The following is a 20199-nucleotide window of genomic DNA, read 5'->3' on the forward strand; positions in this document are numbered from 1 at the left end:
CACTCTAAACAGAAAATAACTCCAGAGAAACATCTCTTCCTTTCTAAATAGAAACTGTTCATCACTCTAAATAGAAAAAGCTACTGTTTTATAAAAAATAGTATTTATTAGGAGCACTTTTTTTTTTAATTATGGGATCCACAACCATAGAGCTACCTATGACATTACCTGAACTCAGATTCTCATCCCTTCTACCACATGACCTACCACTGGAGAAGAATATTCTACATAGCACGCAGTAGCTGCCAGCACACTAATATCATATACCTATAATTCCTTACAATCCCATGCATTTCCCACCCAACTTCCTAACATCTCAGTAAAGCTTTTTTTTTTTTTTAATACTGATGAAATCTGGTTAAAATGAACAACAGGAAAAGCCTTTCATAAAAGAAGCGAGGCAATACATTCAAAGAACAGCAGAGGAAGGAGATAGCAGACATAGGAAGACAAGACAGGGGAAGGTACTCACCAAGTCCTCTTGTCTAGGTCAGAGTTCTTTTGTTTACTACTATGACAGATCACTCAGGTGGCAGGGATAAAAGGTGCTAACAGAGTGAAGCATAGCACACAATCCCTGTCAAGCAGTATCCCATCAAGTGGGGATATTATTGAACAGGCAAAAACAATGCAGTATTTGAAGGCAGGAGTAAGCCTAAGGCTTTTCTGGAAAGTGACGGAAAGCTTCGGGAAGAAGGGTAACATCAGAGATATCTCAGCTGTGATGGTGAGGAAGAGCAGGATTGAACCAGGTAAAATGAGGAGCAGAAGAGCACAGGTAGACAGTTCCGGTAGGGGAAGCACTCCACCCTGGGACACACAGGTAGGGAGCAGCAGGCAGTTCTGTGCAGCTGTGTCCTCGGTTCCCCCACCAGGACTGCGGTGTGGGTGCTGGATGAGGGGGTGGGTGGAGACAAGAGCTGTACTGCAAGAGAAGCAGCTCAAGAGCATGCAAGGGCCACATATCTTGCAACCCACATTAAGAAATTCCTGAATTTTCCCTTAGGAACCTGTTAGAGCATTTCAAGCCACAGAGGAAAGACATCAATAAAGTTGATGTTCTGGAAGAAAACTGCATCTGCAGCGGGGCAAACATTGTAGGCAGCATGAGTAAAGACAGGAAGCCGGCTTGGAAAGTTTTTACAGAAATTCAAATTCATGTGCTGACCGAAACTAGAATTCAGAGACGGGGATCGATTCTGGAGAGGTTGCTATCCCAGGGTTGGGGTCACAGTAGCCCTTTTCACTCTCCAAAGTACCCTGGGTTTGGGGGTGAACTCTATAGTTACTCTGTTAAGCAGCAGAATGGAAAGGGCTTGGGGAGTGGTTAGCCATGAGGGGAGGGAGAGACGATCGAGTAAAGAATGACCCTATTCTGAGCAGTGAGGATGGTGGTGGCTTTCGTTAAGGTATTGATGCAGGCCCCTCAGGGATATGCACCTGAGGATTTCCCAAAGGGCACAAAGGCAACAGGTAGTTGTTAGGGACCGAATTCCCAGATCCTCAGCTTCCACATACATTCCTGCCTGGAACTGACTTAAAACAGCCCTGAGATGCCACACCTGTTCTCCTTTCCACTGAGCTCCCCTAGCACAGTTCCCCCCTTCCAAAACAACATAGAAACACGCTTCTTATCCATTTGAATCTCTCTCTGGCACACTGCCCCAGGGTGTGAAAAATCCCAGAAGAAACATGGCAACATTTTTAAATACCAGTATTACCGAAGCTGCCTTTAATAAAGACACCATTAATTATATCTTTCCCTACATATTTCTGGTAAGGACTAGGCAAGGTGATAGAAGAATGGTATTTCGGCCCATAGTTGAGTTACTTGGATGTCATATATAGAATAGGGGGCAGCATGGGGCGCCTGGGTGGCTCAGTTGTTAAGCGTCCGACTTTGGCTCAGTTAATGGTCTCACAGTTCAGTTCGTGAGTTCAAACCCCGTGTTGGGCTCTGGCCTGACAGCTCAGAGCCTGGAGCCTGCTTTGGATTCTGTCTCCCTCTCTCTACCCTTCTCCCACTCACTCTCACTCTCTCAAAAATGAACAGGAAGGAGGGAGGGAGGGAGGGAGGGAAGGAAGGAAGGAAGGAAAGAAAGAAAAGGGAGCAGCAGAGAAATGATGATTTTTGTTTAATTATCTGGCAACTTCCATCTTAAAACTATTATGCATGGCTCATGATGAAGATCCACATAAGAATAAAATAAATCAAAGTTCTGGTAGGGCTATCTCATCTAAGTGACAAAACACCATGTCTTATCTGTCCATCTGTCTCAAATAAAATTCAAAAGTGAAACACTTTTCACAGAGCACATGTTAACATTTTTATTTAAACTGACAAATGACAGAAAGCAACTGGTTTGGCTGGGTGGTTTGGCAATGACTCTTTGGTTTGCCAAAGAGTTTTATGTTGGATGTTTTCCATACACTGAATGAACTAAATCTGCAGCTCCAAGACTCTGATGAAAATATAAAGTACATAATTAGATAAAAGCATTTTATCAAAAATCTTGCATTGGCAAATGCACATTAAAATTAACAATTTTTAATTTTCCTAGTCCTTTCCAACTAAATTGGATAAAATCTGGTGCCTCCAAGTAAAAGGGAAGAAAAAACATTTTTCTCTTTTGAGCACTCTTTTGATAAATCACAGTAAAAAAATTTTTAATTTTCTTAATGTTTACATTATTTCTGAGGGGGGCGGGGAGAGAGAGTGAGGAAGTGGGGGAGAGGCAGAGACAGAGGGAGACACAGAATCCAAGGCAGGCTCCAGGCTCTGAGCAGTCAGCACAGAGCCCGACACGGGGCTCAAACTCAAGAACCGTGAGACCGTGACCTGAGCTGAAGTCAGATGCTTAACTGACTGAGCCACCCAAGCAACTCACAGAAAAATATTTTTAATTCATTTCCCAGAAATTGTGAAGTTGAATTACTACAATGATTAACAAATTGTAAGTCAAGTGGTTCTGAATTCATTGCTTTCAACTAAATTGAAAGGGAACCCAATTAGTGGTCTCAGAAATCACTGCTCTCAGGAACATAAGAGCAAATTTACAGGGGACAATGCATTTGAGGTACTAGATTAATAAAAATATCTTTAGACGAAGGATAATCATGTGATTTTTGGCATATAATTCAGGAGTTCAAGGAACTGAAGGAATTGAATATAATTCCTTCCTTTTCTATCTTCCTTCCATAGTAGACAAGGTTACTCAGTGCTCATATCTGTAAAAAATCAAAATAAAAAAATTAAATTGTTACTGAGCCATATCTCACTCCAGGAATATATTATAATCATCCAGGAAGGTGGGGGAGGTACACAGACTAATCAAGAAGAAAAAGCCCCATCCATTTCATTAAGAGATGCATTTCCAACTTTTTATTTTTAGTAATTATTAGAATATATAATATTTTGCTTTTAATTATATAATGATAACCATGGTAATAATAACTACTCTTATGGCTCAGTAACAATTGTAGCCTTAAGGTCTCATGAAGTGAAGTTTTAAAATTTTAATGTATATGTATATTATTGTGGATAAATACATTTTATTAATAGAAATATAGGGCAAAATTCTATGAAGAAAGTGAAATCGAATGCAAGTTTAAGGAGATAAAAGGGGTAAAGAAAAATTTCTGACTTTTGATGAAGAGCTTGTTCACATATATTTTTTAAAGGTTAGTTAGTACAAAATTGCTAGGATATATAGATTCAGTGGATACACTTAAGAGTAATGTGACAGATTTTATGTCAATATTTATAACACCCAAACTTGCATCTGTTTAAATTTATGACACAATTTTTATCCTCAACTTAAAATTCTCAACACAGGCACATAGGTTTTTTTAAAAAATTCTATAAAATCACCATCAAGAAATTTTTTTAGTAAGAACACGTCTGGAGGGCGAGATGATGACTTCAGTTTTGAACATGTTGCATTTGTGGGTACCACCTGAGGGACATCCAAGTGCACAGTAAGAGCTAACTTACTTATCACACAGTTTAAAGCACGGAGCTGGGTGTTTTCTACAGACTCCTTAAATCCTCACTATCACCCTTTGAAGTGGTACTATTAATGTCACCACTTTAGAAATGGGGATACTGAGGCTCAGAGAAGTTAAAAGATTCACCCAATATCACACAGCTCTCCCAACTAGTAGAATATATATGAATCCAGACAGTTGGCATGAAGAGTCTGTATTCTTTGCACAGTATAATGCCTCTTGGGAGGTCTAATTGGAAATACACATTTGAGGGTCACGTGAGCCTTTAGATAGTAACTTAAACCATGAAGCATTTGAGATCAGGTAGGGAGAGTGACATTTTTTTAGCAGCAGGAAAATGAGAGCCTCAATGTTAGGGGTCTTTATGAAGATGCTTCTGGCATTCCAATGCAGGCCCCTGGACTCTTGAAAAGCCTCCAGCCATAGTTTCTCAAGGTTTTTCTTTTTCCAGGTACCATTCATTCATATGTTGGTGACAGTCCTCCCAGGCTGCTGCACTGTTTAGGATACTCTTTATAACATCAAAGGGCTACTGAAGAAAACCTTTCCGCTTCTTGATCTTTACCCTCTATGCCCCACTGGATGCTTGAAGATGTTTCAAATAGTACAAGCCCCACCCCGCCCAGTTTTACTGATATAATTGGCATATGACATTGTATTAGTCTAAGGTGTACAATATAATGATTTGATATATGTGAATACTGTGAAATGATCACAGAAGTCAACAACCATCACCTTAGTTATTTTTTCTTGTGATAAGAACTTTCAAGGACCACTCTCTTAGCAACTTTCAAATATACAATATTGTTAACTACAGTCATCACGTGGTACATTAATCCTCAGAAGTCATAACTGGAAGTTTTTACTTGTTGACCACCATCACCCATCCCACTCCCCTACCCCCCTGGAAACCACCAATCTGTTCTCTGTATCTATGAGCTTGGTTTTTGTTTCTGTTTTTCAGGTTCCATATATAAATAAGATCATACAGTAATTGTCTTTGTCTTATATCACTCGGCATAATGCATTTAAGGTCTGTCATGTTGTAATATGATAGGAAAAGATAGGATTCAGTAAGCAGACAGGGAAAGATTAAGACCTGAGGTCCATGGGTGGGGGGAAAAAACACATATTTTAGAATAATGTCTGACCACAGCAAACCCCCTCAGGCATAAAGTTCCTCATAAGAATGACACCACCACCTCGGGTTTCCCTCAGGAATTGGACTAAAGACCTAATTAAAAGTAAGTAGTAGACCATAAAACACATGACCCGCAAGGAATGATATGACTGTAGACCACCCCTCATATAATGGAAATAGTCAATCAGGAATCGAACAGCCCAGCACTTAGAGCTATGGAGCCAATAAGGGTAGAACCTGAGAAGGAATAAGGGGGAATGGTAGGGGAAGGGCTGACCAGAACCTTATAAAACAAAGACCCTCGTCTATTGTCATGGATATTCACTTTTGAATGCCCTTTCTCTGTAAGGAGAACTTTCATACTATTCTTCCTTTCTCTAATAAACTTTTGCCTGCTGCTCATTTTGTGCCCACCTCTTTACTCCTTGAAGCAGCGAGACAACAGACCTCGGGTATTGAGGTAAAAAATACTGCAACATTGCCACAAACAGGACTTCCTTATTTTTATGGCTATATAATATTCCATTTTATATACACATTTTATATATATATAACTATATATAATTATATATTATGTGTGTGTATATAACTATATACACATATATACATATATATTACTATTACATATACATATATATATATAGTTATATATACACACACACATACATAATCTATATATAACTATAATCTCACATCTTGACCCCATTCATTCATTGATAGACACAGGTTGTTTCCCTGTCTTGGCTATAACAGTTTCAACTTGTAATAATCCAGCATGACCAACTTTCTGTCTTTCTTTGCAACAAACAGGACTCACATCACTTACACATCTTATAGGTCAATATGGGTACTTGTCAGAACACAGAGTTACAGAAAGTGAAATCTCACACTGCAAAATACAATAAATCAGGATGCAAAGAAGAACACCGTTTACTTATATGGCAGAGCCTACCTGCTAGTGCTCAATGGATAGGGATCATTTTTGCTCAGTAACAGAGTATTTGGGGAAGGGGAAGCATACAAATGTATACATAGTTTAGTTTATATTTTTTAATGAAGTTATTTCAGAGACAAATAGTGCCAGAAGTAATAGTATTAAATGGGTGAGCCTGTATCCAGGTAGAGCATTAGAAAATCATTGACAAAATCATACCAACATTTTTAGGAAGGGGCAAAGGTAAAATGATCATCAAGACTAAATAGGAATAACCAGAAGAAAACCTGAATAAGAAGAAAACAGGAGAATGTATTGTCATAAGAACAAAATGAGATTTCAAGGGGTGAGTCAATTAGGGTCAACTCAACCATAAGGTCAAGAAAGACAAGGGTTGACATTATCACTTGGATTTAGCAACCAGAAACCCTGAGGACAGTTTCAGTGCCATGATAGGTATCAAAGCTGAACTGTGAGAAGTTTAGGAATAAACAGGATTTGAGAAGTGGAGACAATGAATTTAGACAACGCTTCCTGGAGGTTAGGTGTGACACAGAGGGAGTCAATAAGGCGACAGACAGATAAGGGCATGGGTATGGAGTAAGTGTAGTTTTAAACGATAGAGACTTGAGCATGCCCAAACTCTAAAGGAAAGGATGGAAAAGGGAGGGAGAGGGCCAGGGCTAGTGATAAAAAGCAATAATAATAATAATTAAAAAAATAAAATAAAATGAGAAGATCCAGGTCAGAGGCATTGGGGCTCTTCTACTGTGAGAGGAAAAGGAAGGATGAGTAAGAAGTGACTAAGAGTGTGTGGAGGGCCAAGAAGTTGGGAAGCTACCATCTGATTGTCTTGATTGTCTTGGTGAAGCAAAAGAAGAGTTCACTGAAGGAAGAGGGTATTTGCATGCTGGCTGTATCTCCAGGCTACACATTTTCCTCCTTTAGCCTCTGAAGTCATAGGGCAGAAGATCCAACATCCTCAGTCTCAAAGCCAGGTTGAAGTCCATACTCTGAAAAACTCCATATATTGGACTTCTGCCTTTGAAAGAGAAATTTGTAAAGGGGATCCAAGGGCTAACATTAACGTAAGACATGATAACTGTTCATTTTAAAACCCGAAGTAATATTGGGATATCACATTTCTCCTTACTACTGCTTTCAATATCAATTAGACTCATCTTCAAAAATCTCCAGAGATCTTTTTTTTTGGGGGGGGGACAGAGAGAGAGGGAGACACAGAATCGGAAACAGGCTCCAGGCTCCGAGCCATCAGCCCAGAGCCTGACGCGGGGCTCGAACTCACGGACCACGAGATCGTGACCTGGCTGAAGTCGGACGCTTAACCGACTGCGCCACCCAGGCGCCCCTCCAGAGATCTTTAAGAGTATGGAGCTTATCTGACTTTGTCTCTTCTATCCTCCAGACTGTTTCCTCCCTTCCCCTACTCTACCTTTTAAAAAAAATACATCACCAGTAGTATTTTCCTCCGTCCCAGTTTCAACATGAAAGGCTTTCTATGCATTTCACACCTTATAATCTACAAAGAGCCTTCACATTTTCTCTACTTTTGTCCTGTAACAATCTTGAGAGTTGGGAGGGTGCATTATTCTTCTTAACATTCAGAAAAATTAAGTGACTTGAGCATTCAGGACTCAGACTTGTGTTGTCACTCCAAAGGCAGTTAGTTATCTGTTCTACCACATCACATTCCACTTACAGCAACTTCTGAACACCCAAGAGATGGCTCACGTTTCTGCCAGTCTCAGAGTAATTTCAAATTCATCCAATTATTTAAAGAAGTCTGTGCTGTAATTTCAATTCGCTGCCTATCATTAATAGATCTCATCATCCCTCCCTCATAATAAGGAACCTGGCTAATCATGAAGAAGCAACTACTATTGCTCACAGACAGTTGGGGATGCACATGAAGCCCTAATCACAGAGAAATCCTGAGCATCTGCAGAGGATGGAGACTATAATGACCTAGGAAAGTAATGGTCTTTCAGGTTTGTGCCTAACTGGTGAATGTAAACAAGAAAGCCTTTATATTTCCACTGAGCAAGCAAAATTAAAATGCTTCCCGCTGTAACCACGTGTATTAGTTTCTTTTTTGCAGCTGTAACACATTACCATAAACTTGGCCTAAAACAACAAAATTTTATCATCTTACAATTCTGAAGGTCAGAAATCCAAAATGGTCTCACGGGGCACAATGGACTGAATGTTTGCTCCCTCCGCCACCAAATTCATATGTTTAAACCTTAATCCTAATATGTTGTTATTTGGAGGTGGGGCCTTTGAGAGATAATTAAGGTCACAAGCGGTGAGCCTTCATGAATGGGATTAGTGCCCTTACAAGAAGAGGTCAGAAGAGCTAGCTAACGCTCTTTTTGCCACGTGAAGTTACAAGGAGAACTGGATTGTCTACAACCTGGAAGAGGGCTCTCACCCAATCATGCTGGCACACTCATCTCAGGTTTCTAGCCTCCGTACTATGAGAAATCAACAGTTCTTGTTTATGTCATCAGTCCATGGTGATTTGTTAGAGCCAACCTAAACTAAGACGCTGGGCTGTTTCTTCTGGAGGCTCCAGGGCAGAATCCGTTTCTGTGATTTTTCAGCTTCTAGTGGCTGCCTGCACTCTCTGGATCAAGGCCCCCTTCCAGTAATCACATGATTTTGACCTCTGCCTCCACTGTTATATTTCTGTCTCTCTGACTCTCCTGTCATGTCTAAGGGGGCTTCTAATTACATGATCCTACCTGGATAATTTAGGATGATGTCCTTGTTCAAGATCCTTAATCATAAGTGCAAAGTCATTTTTGCCATGTAAGGTGATATTTACAGGTGCTGGGGATTAGGATGCTCAGCCAAGAGACACCTGGAACCCATTCAAAGCAAAGACACACCAAGCTGAACTGCCAAGCTACACACCATATGCAGAGAATGAGGTGTTCCTGCTGGGCTAGCAACCAAATTGAAGACAGTTAGTCCTAGAATGTACTGGGGAGAGCCATCTTCTCTGGAAGTTCTGCTTTTCTAGAGCAATGGTCAGTATATATGAGAATTTTAAATATTACCGCTAGTAAGTGGCAGGGTCCTTCAATAAATCTGGGTCTGTTACGTGTGTTCTCGTAATTCCTCTCATCTACCTTAAAATGAGGCTGGGAATTTTCTGTTAAGTTGAACCAAGGCCCTGAAATGAAAGAGCTACATCCCTTGCACAGGTCAGTCTTCATCAAGAAAGAACCAGAATGACACAAGCCAAAGCAGAGCAGAAAGTAGGATGTATGCCCAGGCTAAGTGGTCTCCTGTGTATCATTAGGAAAAGGAAGGGCGAGTATGTGAACCCCACTGCATATCTTTAAGAGACTGTTTTATAAAACTAAGCCTGAATTGAGGCAGACAGCATTGTGTGTTAATTCAGTCCCAATAAGCATGTCTTCATGAAGAAATGCTTTTACTTCCTAGGGGTTCTTTTATAGACCCTACCTCAAAAGTGAAGTTAAGAAATTATGGTGCCCAATCTTCCAAACCAAGTCAGCTGTACTCCGTGGAGAGAAGTTTGCTTTACAAACGTTTGCTTCTGCCTACCTGTTACCCTTTACACATAGGTGACACCTGAATCAATGCATTTGTTACATGAATTTCCTAGGGCTTGGTTTTATGAAATGTACAGTTTAATAAAACTTGTGTTTCATTTAATATTCCAGGCAGCAAATTTCCTTTCCTCAGAATTCCTGAGACTATGTGAAAAACAGAGAGAGCTCTAGCACAGGGCCTGCACATATTAGGCATTCTTTAAATTGCTGTTGAACGACCACATAAAAGCATAAATACACAAAGGCTTAAATAAACCCTCTTGCCACAGGTCAATCTGAGAAGAGGACTTGTTGGAACATACCATTTAACTCCTCTCAACAAACCCTAAGTATATAAATTGGGGAAGATAATTCCTTAGCAAGCAAGTCGGGATATTGTGTGGTTGAAGGTCTTGGACACACGAAGCCTTGCGTCTGAATTCTGGTGCTAATACTCGCTGGTTATGTGATCTTGGGGAAGTGGCTTAACCTTTTCAGCTTCCATTTCTTCATCTCTGATAGTATGATAATAATATTTAGCTTGCAAAGTTGTTTTGAGCAGGTAATGACACATGTGGAAAATGTTCAACAGTTTCTGGTGCACTGATGACAAAGATGGTGATGGATGGTGGTGATGATGACATGTCTAGATCCAGTCTTTTGGTTACCCTGCTCCTCTAGGACAGACAAGTTCCCTGCTATGTGAGGTCCATGTGCCTTAGAAACATGCCTCTCAGTCTGCCCCCAGCCAGAGTCTAGGCATGGCCCCAAGGCACTATCCACTGCCAAGGGGAGGGAGGGAGGGACCCTAGGGCTTCTCACTGATATGAGACACTTCTTCTTAATCCTCATCTTTCTTCCCTTTTACCCCTAGCTCCTTCTCCTACTTTCTATTTTTGTCTTAAGAGTTGACCTAAAAGGTCCCTCTTAGGGCCTCCAAGTCTTTTCTATGTAGATCTTATTTATGTTCAAGATTGTTGCAAAGCATTCCCTACTAAAAGCAAACCTTTTGGTGCAGAAAAAGATCAAAGCAATGCAGAAAATCCAATCTAATGGATAGTAATTCAAGCAAATTCACAGAAATCATTATTTTTAAAACAAATTTTTCACTGTGTCCTGTGCCATTCTAACACATGGTTATTATTTAAATTTTTACCTTAAGTAACTAAGAGCTATGTAGGGCTGCTCCTACTAACATAGAAGATAGAGAAATGTTAATTTGGGTTCACTGACAATTTCCCTAGAAACAAAGCTGTGCCTTGGGTGGTTGCCCTTCAGGAGTGAAAAGCCTGCCAGAGCTATTCCCTGAGGGAAATCCTTAGTACTGCCTCAATACCCAAAAGAAGCGAAGCAGTAATGGAATCACATTTCTACCTGGATATATACTTCAGCCCTCCAGTATGCTTTGATGTAATGGTTACGTAAAGGAGGGGCAAATTTTCATGACCTTATTCTCACAGCTTCCTACAATAAAAAAAATATATATAAAGCAATCAGACAATACATTTTGATGTGAAAAGACTAAGGAATATTTACAAATCACTTCTACTTTATCTTTGTTCACTACAAAGAACTAAATTCAGGAGGCAAAAAATAGATTTTGCATGTGATTTACACACCTGATGTTCTTACCATATCAAAAAACATGACTTAAAAGCTTTCTCGGCGGCAAGATGGCGGCTTAGGAGGACGCTGGGCTCACCGCACGTCCTGCTGATCACTTAGATTCCATCTACACCTGCCTAAATAACCCAGAAAACCGCCAGAGGATTAGCAGAACAGAGTCGCCGGAGCCAAACGCAGACGAGAGGCCCACGGAAGAGGGTAGGAAGGGCGGCGAGGCGGTGCGCGCTCCACGGACTGGCGGGAGGGAGCCGGGGCGGAGGGGCGGCTCGCCGGCCAAGCAGAGCCCCCGAGACGGGCTTGCAAAAGCGGAGGGGCCGGGCGGACTGTGTTCCGACAGCAAGCGCGACTTAGCGTCTGGGAGGTCAGAAATTAACAGCTCTGCTCGGAAAGCGGGAAGGCTGGAGGACAAAGGGAGGGAGAGCTGCTGAGCCCCCTGACAACAGAGCTCAGTTTGGTGGGGAACAAAGGCGCTCGCCAGCGCCATTTCCCCCGCCCATCCCCCAGCCGAAATCCCAAAGGGAACCGGTTCCTGCCAGGGAACTTGCTCGCTCCGCGCAAACACCCAACTCTGCGCTTCTGCGGAGCCAAACCTCCGGCAGCGGATCTGACTCCCTCCCGCTGCCACAGGGCCCCTCCTGAAGTGGATCACCTAAGGAGAAGCGATCTAAGCCTGCCCCTCCTGCCCCCGAGCACCTTGCCTACCCACCCCAGCTAATACGCCAGATCCCCAGCATCACAAGCCTGGCAGGGTGCAAGTAGCCCAGACGAGCCACACCACCCCACAGTGAATCCCGCCCCTAGGAGAGGGGAAGAGAAGGCACACACCAGTCTGACTGTGGCCCCAGCGGTGGGCTGGGGGCAGACATCAGGTCTGACTGCGGCCCCGCCCACCAACTCCAGGTATACACCACAGCACAGGGGAAGTGCCCTGCAGGTCCTCACCACGCCAGGGACTATCCAAAATGACCAAGCGGAAGAACTCCCCTCAGAAGAATCTCCAGGAAATAACAACAGCTAATGAGCTGATCAAAAAGGATTTAAATAATATAACAGAAAGTGAATTTAGAATAATAGTCATAAAATTAATCGCTGGGCTTGAAAACAGTATACAGGACAGCAGAGAATCTCTTGCTACAGAGATCAAGGGACTAAGGAACAGTCACGAGGAGCTGAAAAACGCTTTAAACGAAATGCATAACAAAATGGAAACCACCACAGCTCGGCTTGAAGAGGCAGAGGAGAGAATAGGTGAACTAGAAGATAAAGTTATGGAAAAAGAGGAAGCTGAGAAAAAGAGAGATAAAAAAATCCAGGAGTATGAGGGGAAAATTAGAGAATTAAGTGATACACTAAAAAGAAATAATATACGCATAATTGGTATCCCAGAGGAGGAAGAGAGAGGGAAAGGTGCTGAAGGGGTACTTGAAGAAATCATAGCTGAGAACTTCCCTGAACTGGGGAAGGAAAAAGGCATTGAAATCCAAGAGGCACAGAGAACTCCCTTCAGACGTAACTTGAATCGATCTTCTGCACGACATATCATAGTGAAACTGGCAAAATACAAGGATAAAGAGAAAATTCTGAAAGCAGCAAGGGGTAAACATGCCCTCACATATAAAGGGAGACCTATAAGACTCGTGACTGATCTCTCTTTTGAAACTTGGCAGGCCAGAAAGAATTGGCAAGAGATTTTCAGGGTGCTAGACAGAAAAAATATGCAGCCAAGAATCCTTTATCCAGCAAGTCTGTCATTTAGAATAGAAGGAGAGATAAAGGTCTTCCCAAACAAACAAAAACTGAAGGAATTTGTCACCACTAAACCAGCCCTACAAGAGATCCTAAGGGAGACCCTGTGAGACAAAGTCCCAGAGACATCACTATAAGCATAAAACATACAGACATCACAATGACTCTAAACCCGTATCTTTCTATAATAACACTGAATGTAAATGGATTAAATGCGCCAACCAAAAGACATAGGGTATCAGAATGGATAAAAAAACAAGACCCATCTATTTGCTGTCTACAAGAGACTCATTTTAGACCTGAGGACACCTTTAGATTGAGAGTGAGGGGATGGAGAACTATTTATCATGCGACTGGAAGCCAAAAGAAAGCTGGAGTAGCCATACTTATATCAGACAAACTAGACTTTAAATTAAAGGCTGTAACAAGAGATGAAGAAGGACATTATATAATAGTTACAGGGTCTATCCATCAGGAAGAGCTAACAATTATCAATGTCTATGCACCGAATACCGGAGCCCCCAAATATATAAAACAATTACTCATAAACATAAGCAACCTTATTGATAAGAATGTGGTAATTGCAGGGGACTTTAATACATCACTTACAGAAATGGATAGATCAACTAGACACACGGTCAATAAAGAAACAAGGGCCCTGAATGAGACATTGGATGAGATGGACTTGACAGATATATTTAGAACTCTGCATCCCAAAGCAACAGAATATACTTTCTTCTCGAGTGCACATGGAACATTCTCCAAGATAGATCATATACTGGGTCACAAAACAGCCCTTCATAAGTTTACAAGAATTGAAATTATACCATGCTTACTTTCAGACCACAATGCCATGAAGCTTGAAATCAACCACAGGAAAAAGTCTGGAAAACCTCCAAAAGCATGGAGGTTAAAGAACACCCTACTAACGAATGAGTGGGTCAACCAGGCAATTAGAGAAGAAATTAAAAAATATATGGAAACAAACGAAAATGAAAATACAACAATCCAAACGCTTTGGGACGCAGCAAAGGCAGTCCTGAGAGGAAAATACATTGCAATCCAGGCCTATCTCAAGAAACAAGAAAAATCCCAAATACAAAATCTAACAGCACACCTAAAGGAACTAGAAGCAGAACAGCAAAGGCAGCCTAAGCCCAGCAGAAGAAGAGAAATAATAAAGATCAGAGCAGAAATAAACAATATAGAAACTAAAAAAACTGTAGAGCAGATCAACGAAACCAAGAGTTGGTTTTTTGAAAAAATAAACAAAATTGACAAACCTCTAGCCAGGCTTCTCAAAAAGAAAAGGGAGATGACCCAAATAGATAAAATCATGAATGAAAATGGAATTATTACAACCAATCCCTCAGAGATACAAACAATTATCAGGGAATACTATGAAAACTTATATGCCAACAAATTGGACAACCTGGAAGAAATGGACGAATTCCTGAACACCCACACGCTTCCAAAACTCAATCAGGAGGAAATAGAAAGCTTGAACAGACCCATAACCAGCGAAGAAATTGAATCGGTTATCAAAAATCTCCCAACAAATAAGAGTCCAGGACCAGATGGCTTCCCAGGGGAGTTCTACCAGACGTTTAAAGCAGAGATAATACCTATCCTTCTCAAGCTATTCCAAGAAATAGAAAGGGAAGGAAAACTTCCAGACTCATTCTATGAAGCCAGTATTACTTTGATTCCTAAACCAGACAGAGACCCAGTAAAAAAAGAGAACTACAGGCCAATATCCCTGATGAATATGGATGCAAAAATTCTCAATAAGGTACTAGCAAATCGAATTCAACGGCATATAAAAAGAATTATTCACCATGATCAAGTGGGATTCATTCCTGGGATGCAGGGCTGGTTCAACATTCGCAAATCAATCAACGTGATACATCACATTAACAAAAAAAGAGAGAAGAACCATATGATCCTGTCAATCGATGCAGAAAAGGCCTTCGACAAAATCCAGCACCCTTTCTTAGTAAAAACCCTTGAGAAAGTCGGGATAGAAGGAACATACTTAAAGATCATAAAAGCCATTTATGAAAAGCCCACAGCTAACATCATCCTCAACGGGGAAAAACTGAAAGCTTTTTCCCTGAGATCAGGAACACGACAAGGATGCCCACTCTCACCGCTGCTGTTTAACATAGTGCTGGAAGTTCTAGCATCAGCAATCAGACAACAAAAGGAAATCAAAGGCATCAAAATTGGCAAAGATGAAGTCAAGCTTTCGCTTTTTGCAGATGACATGATATTATACATGGAAAATCCGATAGACTCCACCAAAAGTCTGCTAGAACTGATACAGGAATTCAGCAAAGTTGCAGGCTACAAAATCAATGTACAGAAATCAGTTGCATTCTTATACACTAACAATGAAGCAACAGAAAGACAAATAAAGAAACTGATCCCATTCACAATTGCACCAAGAAGCATAAAATACCTAGGAATAAATCTAACCAAAGATGTAAAGGATCTGTATGCTGAAAACTATAGAAAGCTTCTGAAGGAAATTGAAGAAGATTTAAAGAAATGGAAAGACATTCCCTGCTCATGGATTGGAAAAATAAATATTGTCAAAATGTCAATACTACCCAAAGCTATCTACACATTCAATGCAATCCCAATCAAAATTGCACCAGCATTCTTCTCGAAACTAGAACAAGCAATCCTAAAATTCATATGGAACCACAAAAGGCCCCGAATAGCCAAAGGAATTTTGAAGAAGAAGACCAAAGCAGGAGGCATCACAATCCCAGACTTTAGCCTCTACTACAAAGCTGTCATCATCAAGACAGCATGGTATTGGCACCAAAACAGACACATAGACCAATGGAATAGAATAGAAACCCCAGAACTAGACCCACAAACGTATGGCCAACTCATCTTTGACAAAGCAGGAAAGAACATCCAATGGAAAAAAGACAGCCTCTTTAACAAATGGTGCTGGGAGAACTGGACAGCAACATGCAGAAGGTTGAAACTAGACCACTTTCTCACACCATTCACAAAAATAAACTCAAAATGGATAAAGGACCTAAATGTGAGACAGGAAACCATCAAAACCTTAGAGGAGAAAGCAGGAAAAGACCTCTCTGACCTCAGCCGTAGCAATCTCTTACTCGACACATCCCCAAAGGCAAGGGAATTAAAAGCAAAAGTGAATTACTGGGACCTTATGAAGATAAAAAGCTTCTGCACAGCAAAGGAAACAACCAACAAAACTAAAAGGCAACCAACGGAATGGGAAAAGATATTTGCAAATGACATATCGGACAAAGGGCTAGTATCCAAAATCTATAAAGAGCTCACCAAACTCCACACCCGAAAAACAAATAACCCAGTGAAGAAATGGGCAGAAAACATGAATAGACACTTCTCTAAAGAAGACATCCGGATGGCCAACAGACACATGAAAAGATGTTCAGCGTCGCTCCTTATCAGGGAAATACAAATCAAAACCACACTCAGGTATCACCTCACGCCAGTCAGAGTGGCCAAAATGAACAAATCAGGAGACTATAGATGCTGGAGAGGATGTGGAGAAACGGGAACCCTCTTGCACTGTTGGTGGGAATGCAAATTGGTGCAGCCGCTCTGGAAAGCAATGTGGAGGTTCCTCAGAAAATTAAAAATAGACCTACCCTATGACCCAGCAATAGCACTGCTAGGAATTTATCCAAGGGATACAGGAGTACTGATGCATAGGGCCACTTGTACCCCAATGTTCATAGCAGCACTCTCAACAATAGCCAAATTATGGAAAGAGCCTAAATGTCCATCAACTGATGAATGGATAAAGAAATTGTGGTTTATATACACAATGGAATATTACATGGCAATGAGAAAAAATGAAATATGGCCTTTTGTAGCAACGTGGATGGAACTGGAGAGTGTGATGCTAAGTGAAATAAGCCATACAGAGAAAGACAGATACCATATGGTCTCACTCTTATGTGGATCCTGAGAAACTTAACAGGAACCCATGGGGGAGGGGAAGGAAAAAAAAAAAAAAAAAAAGAGGTTAGAATGGGAGAGAGCCAAAGCATAAGAGACTGTTAAAAACTGAGAACAAACTGAGGGTTGATGGGGGGTGGGAGGGAGGAGAGGGTGGGTGATGGGTATTGAGGAGGGCACCTTTTGGGATGAGCACTGGGTGTTGTATGGAAACCAATTTGTCAATAAATTTCAGAAAAAAAAAAAAAAAAAAAAAGCTTTCTCATTCTAACTGTAATTTATTTTCTTCTAAAACCTGCAACGCAAACCCTATCACAAATGCCAACCCTTAGGAATAAAGGTAGGAGAAAAAAAATGTTGATCTTAATATAAACCCTAGAAAACTTTGACTATTTATCAGTATCAACTGCTAATTCTTTTTGCAATGATACAGGCCATTGTTTGAAAATCTCTCGCTTTTTTCATATGTTTTTTTCCTTTGCAAAGTTTAAAAAAAAGGAGGGAGATAAAGTCTATATAATTTTAGCATGACAGTCAATCTTTCCAGGCATGGTCTGACATACCAGATAAGATCAGGAACCAGTGGTGTTCTCTGCTAGGAAAAATGTTCTTTCAAAAATATGAATGTGATGCAAGATAGCTTCGATAGCCTTCAATTTAATCTTTCAATATGGATTTACAGTTCTGCAGTATTGACTTATGTCCTATACAGGATAGAATTCAGGCAACTCCTGAAGATGTCCATTTCCCTTTCTTTGAAGTGTGCCTTAATGACCGCTTGCCTTTAGAAAGCTATTCCTCTCTATGGAAAGCTAACCAACACACCCAATTTTTTATTCCTGCTTTGTAAAATCCTCCTGTGAAACAAAACAGATTATGAAACTAGCTCAGGAAAAATCACAAGTTACCACCATGAATAGCATTCCATTTGCCTGTCTCTTCTCATCCTAGCACATTCCTGTGACCAGGACAGAAAAAAACCCACTCAGACAATCATGTGCCTCACTGAACAGACCCCAGATGATCCACCGGAGGCTGCGAGAAATGAGGAAGGAAGAAGAGGAAATCTTTATTCCAACAGGAGTTGAATAGCATGAAAATAAAAGCCAAACAGGATTTTTAAGGTAAGGTAAGCATTTTGCACAAGAAGACTGTGTCTGAGGTTAAGATATTCCTCAGACTAAAACGGAACTCACTAATGAATATCCTTTCATACCCCAAACCACCACCTCCAAAGTCTTTCCTCATTTATCATCCAAGAAATCGCTTTTCAGCCTTATAACCATATAGAATCTATACTAACCAATGTAGTGAGTTTCTTAGTAATTCTACTATCCAACCAGCCAGAAAGATGTTATAAGTTAAACCTTCGTGAATGATTAACATCAGACACCAAAAACTTGGCTGCCTTTATTACTTACTCCATCAAGCTCATGAATGAAAGCCCCTACTTATTTATTTTATAATTACTCATCCAACTTCTAAAACTTAGGTAAGTACCTTTTTAATACTGCATTTTTTCTCTCTTTAACCATTAACTTTCGTAAAAGGCAGTAAGTAAATATCTGTGGCCTCAAAAGACTAGCCACAAAAAAGAAAAAAAAACAAGACTAGCCACTTGCCTCCTAACATATTTATTACATGGCTTATTCAGTTCTCCTAACAGCATAAATGAAAAGTACTCTCTAGGATATGGTTCTAAAAATGTAAACCAGGAAAGTCTACTGCAAACAGAAACACACACAAAGAAGTTGTGAATCCTGCAACTCTACAAACTTCTGGCAGAAGAGAAAACAAAATGCAAAAAAAAACATTAGCAAGGGAAAACATGTTAAAGGTTTTCAACATCATTTTCAGTTACAAAGAAACTGCCTACCTAAAACCACATCAGGAAAAGCCAGAGAGAGAGTGAAATTTATAACCAGAAAAATTTAATATGAAGTCATTGTACTCACTGTCTGATGGCTTCTGTCACAGTAACGCAGCCCAAAATAATCTATCTCCACAAGGTTTATGTGTCGGAATACGTGGTCAAGGACAACAGAACCTTTCGTTGACTTCTGCAAAAATAATTCACAGTTTAAAAAAAATTTTTTTTAACGTTTTTATTTATTTTTGGGACAGAGAGAGACAGAGCATGAACGGGGTAGGGGCACAGAGAGAGGGAGACACAGAATCGGAAACAGGCTCCAGGCTCCGAGCCATCAGCCCAGAGCCTGACGCGGGGCTCAACTCACGGACCGCGAGATCGTGACCTGGCTGAAGTCGGACGCTCAACCGACTGCGCCACCCAGGCACCCCATACAGTTTTACTTTTTTAACAAGGTGTCTTCTCTTTCTCAGTGGGACATGGGCACAGCTCTCATCTTCTATTAGCTTTGCCCACAGTGTAAGTGATTTTAGTGGCCCACAGCTCCCTCTTTAAGGTTTGCCTCAATTACAAAGAAAAATAGGGTTTCAAGTAAAATGTATTCAAGAAATTGCTTTGTAAAACGATTTTTAAATTGTAGTGGGTTTTTAATTAATATAAGCTTCTTTTCTTAAGGGACTGTAAATTATCTTCAGGACAAAATTCTTCTCTTAATAAAGATAATCTTTTATATGAAAAGCATCTAATGAATTTATCAGACACCACTCACTTTGGTTAAAATCCCACAGTTCTTTCACTTTAAAAAGCAATTTTCACCTCCAGCATCATTCTCACAACTAACACAGAAGATACACAGAATTAAAATGACAATAGCCAAAGCTTTATATTTTCAATCCTCAACTGCTAAACCCATAGATTAAAGCTGCCAAAGTTAATGTTCTGAAAAGCCCTTGTGAAGAAATTTTACTTTATCTCTTTCATATGAGCACAGACGTAAAGAGAACATTTCCCCTGGCTGCTTTGTAAGATCTAATATATTAAGATCTAAAATATTAAATACCAATTATCACACATATAAGGTAAACATTTAATCAGCAAGCACCACTCCACATATGACATTAATCTTGAAAATAATCCATTTCAGTGCTCTCTGTACAGATACAGACTTTCCTTTCTTTTGCCCCTCATTGGCAGGTACAACAGGGTAGTTAAGAGAAATCCCCAAGAAGTGACACATTGTGTTAAGGAAGTAAGGCTTTGTTCAGTTGAATTTTTCCCCAGAGAATTACCATTCTGTGCTTGCTCATATATGGAG

The 20199-nt window shown here is 40.5% G+C and overlaps 1 protein-coding gene across 4 annotated transcripts in view; it reads right to left on the minus strand.

Moving 5' to 3' along the window:
* Positions 1-20199, minus strand: part of EPB41L4A (erythrocyte membrane protein band 4.1 like 4A) — a 261867-nt gene that overhangs the window by 128929 nt on the left and 112739 nt on the right. For all 4 annotated transcript variants that reach the window (XM_047824580.1, XM_047824657.1, XM_047824507.1 and 1 more), the window contains exon 3: positions 18970-19074. In XM_047824580.1, coding sequence (XP_047680536.1) covers positions 18970-19074 — 105 coding nt within the window. The remainder of the gene's footprint in view (positions 1-18969; positions 19075-20199) is intronic.

This window comes from Prionailurus viverrinus, chromosome A1 (assembly GCF_022837055.1).
Source record: "Prionailurus viverrinus isolate Anna chromosome A1, UM_Priviv_1.0, whole genome shotgun sequence".
NCBI classification, from domain to species: Eukaryota; Metazoa; Chordata; class Mammalia; order Carnivora; family Felidae; genus Prionailurus; species Prionailurus viverrinus.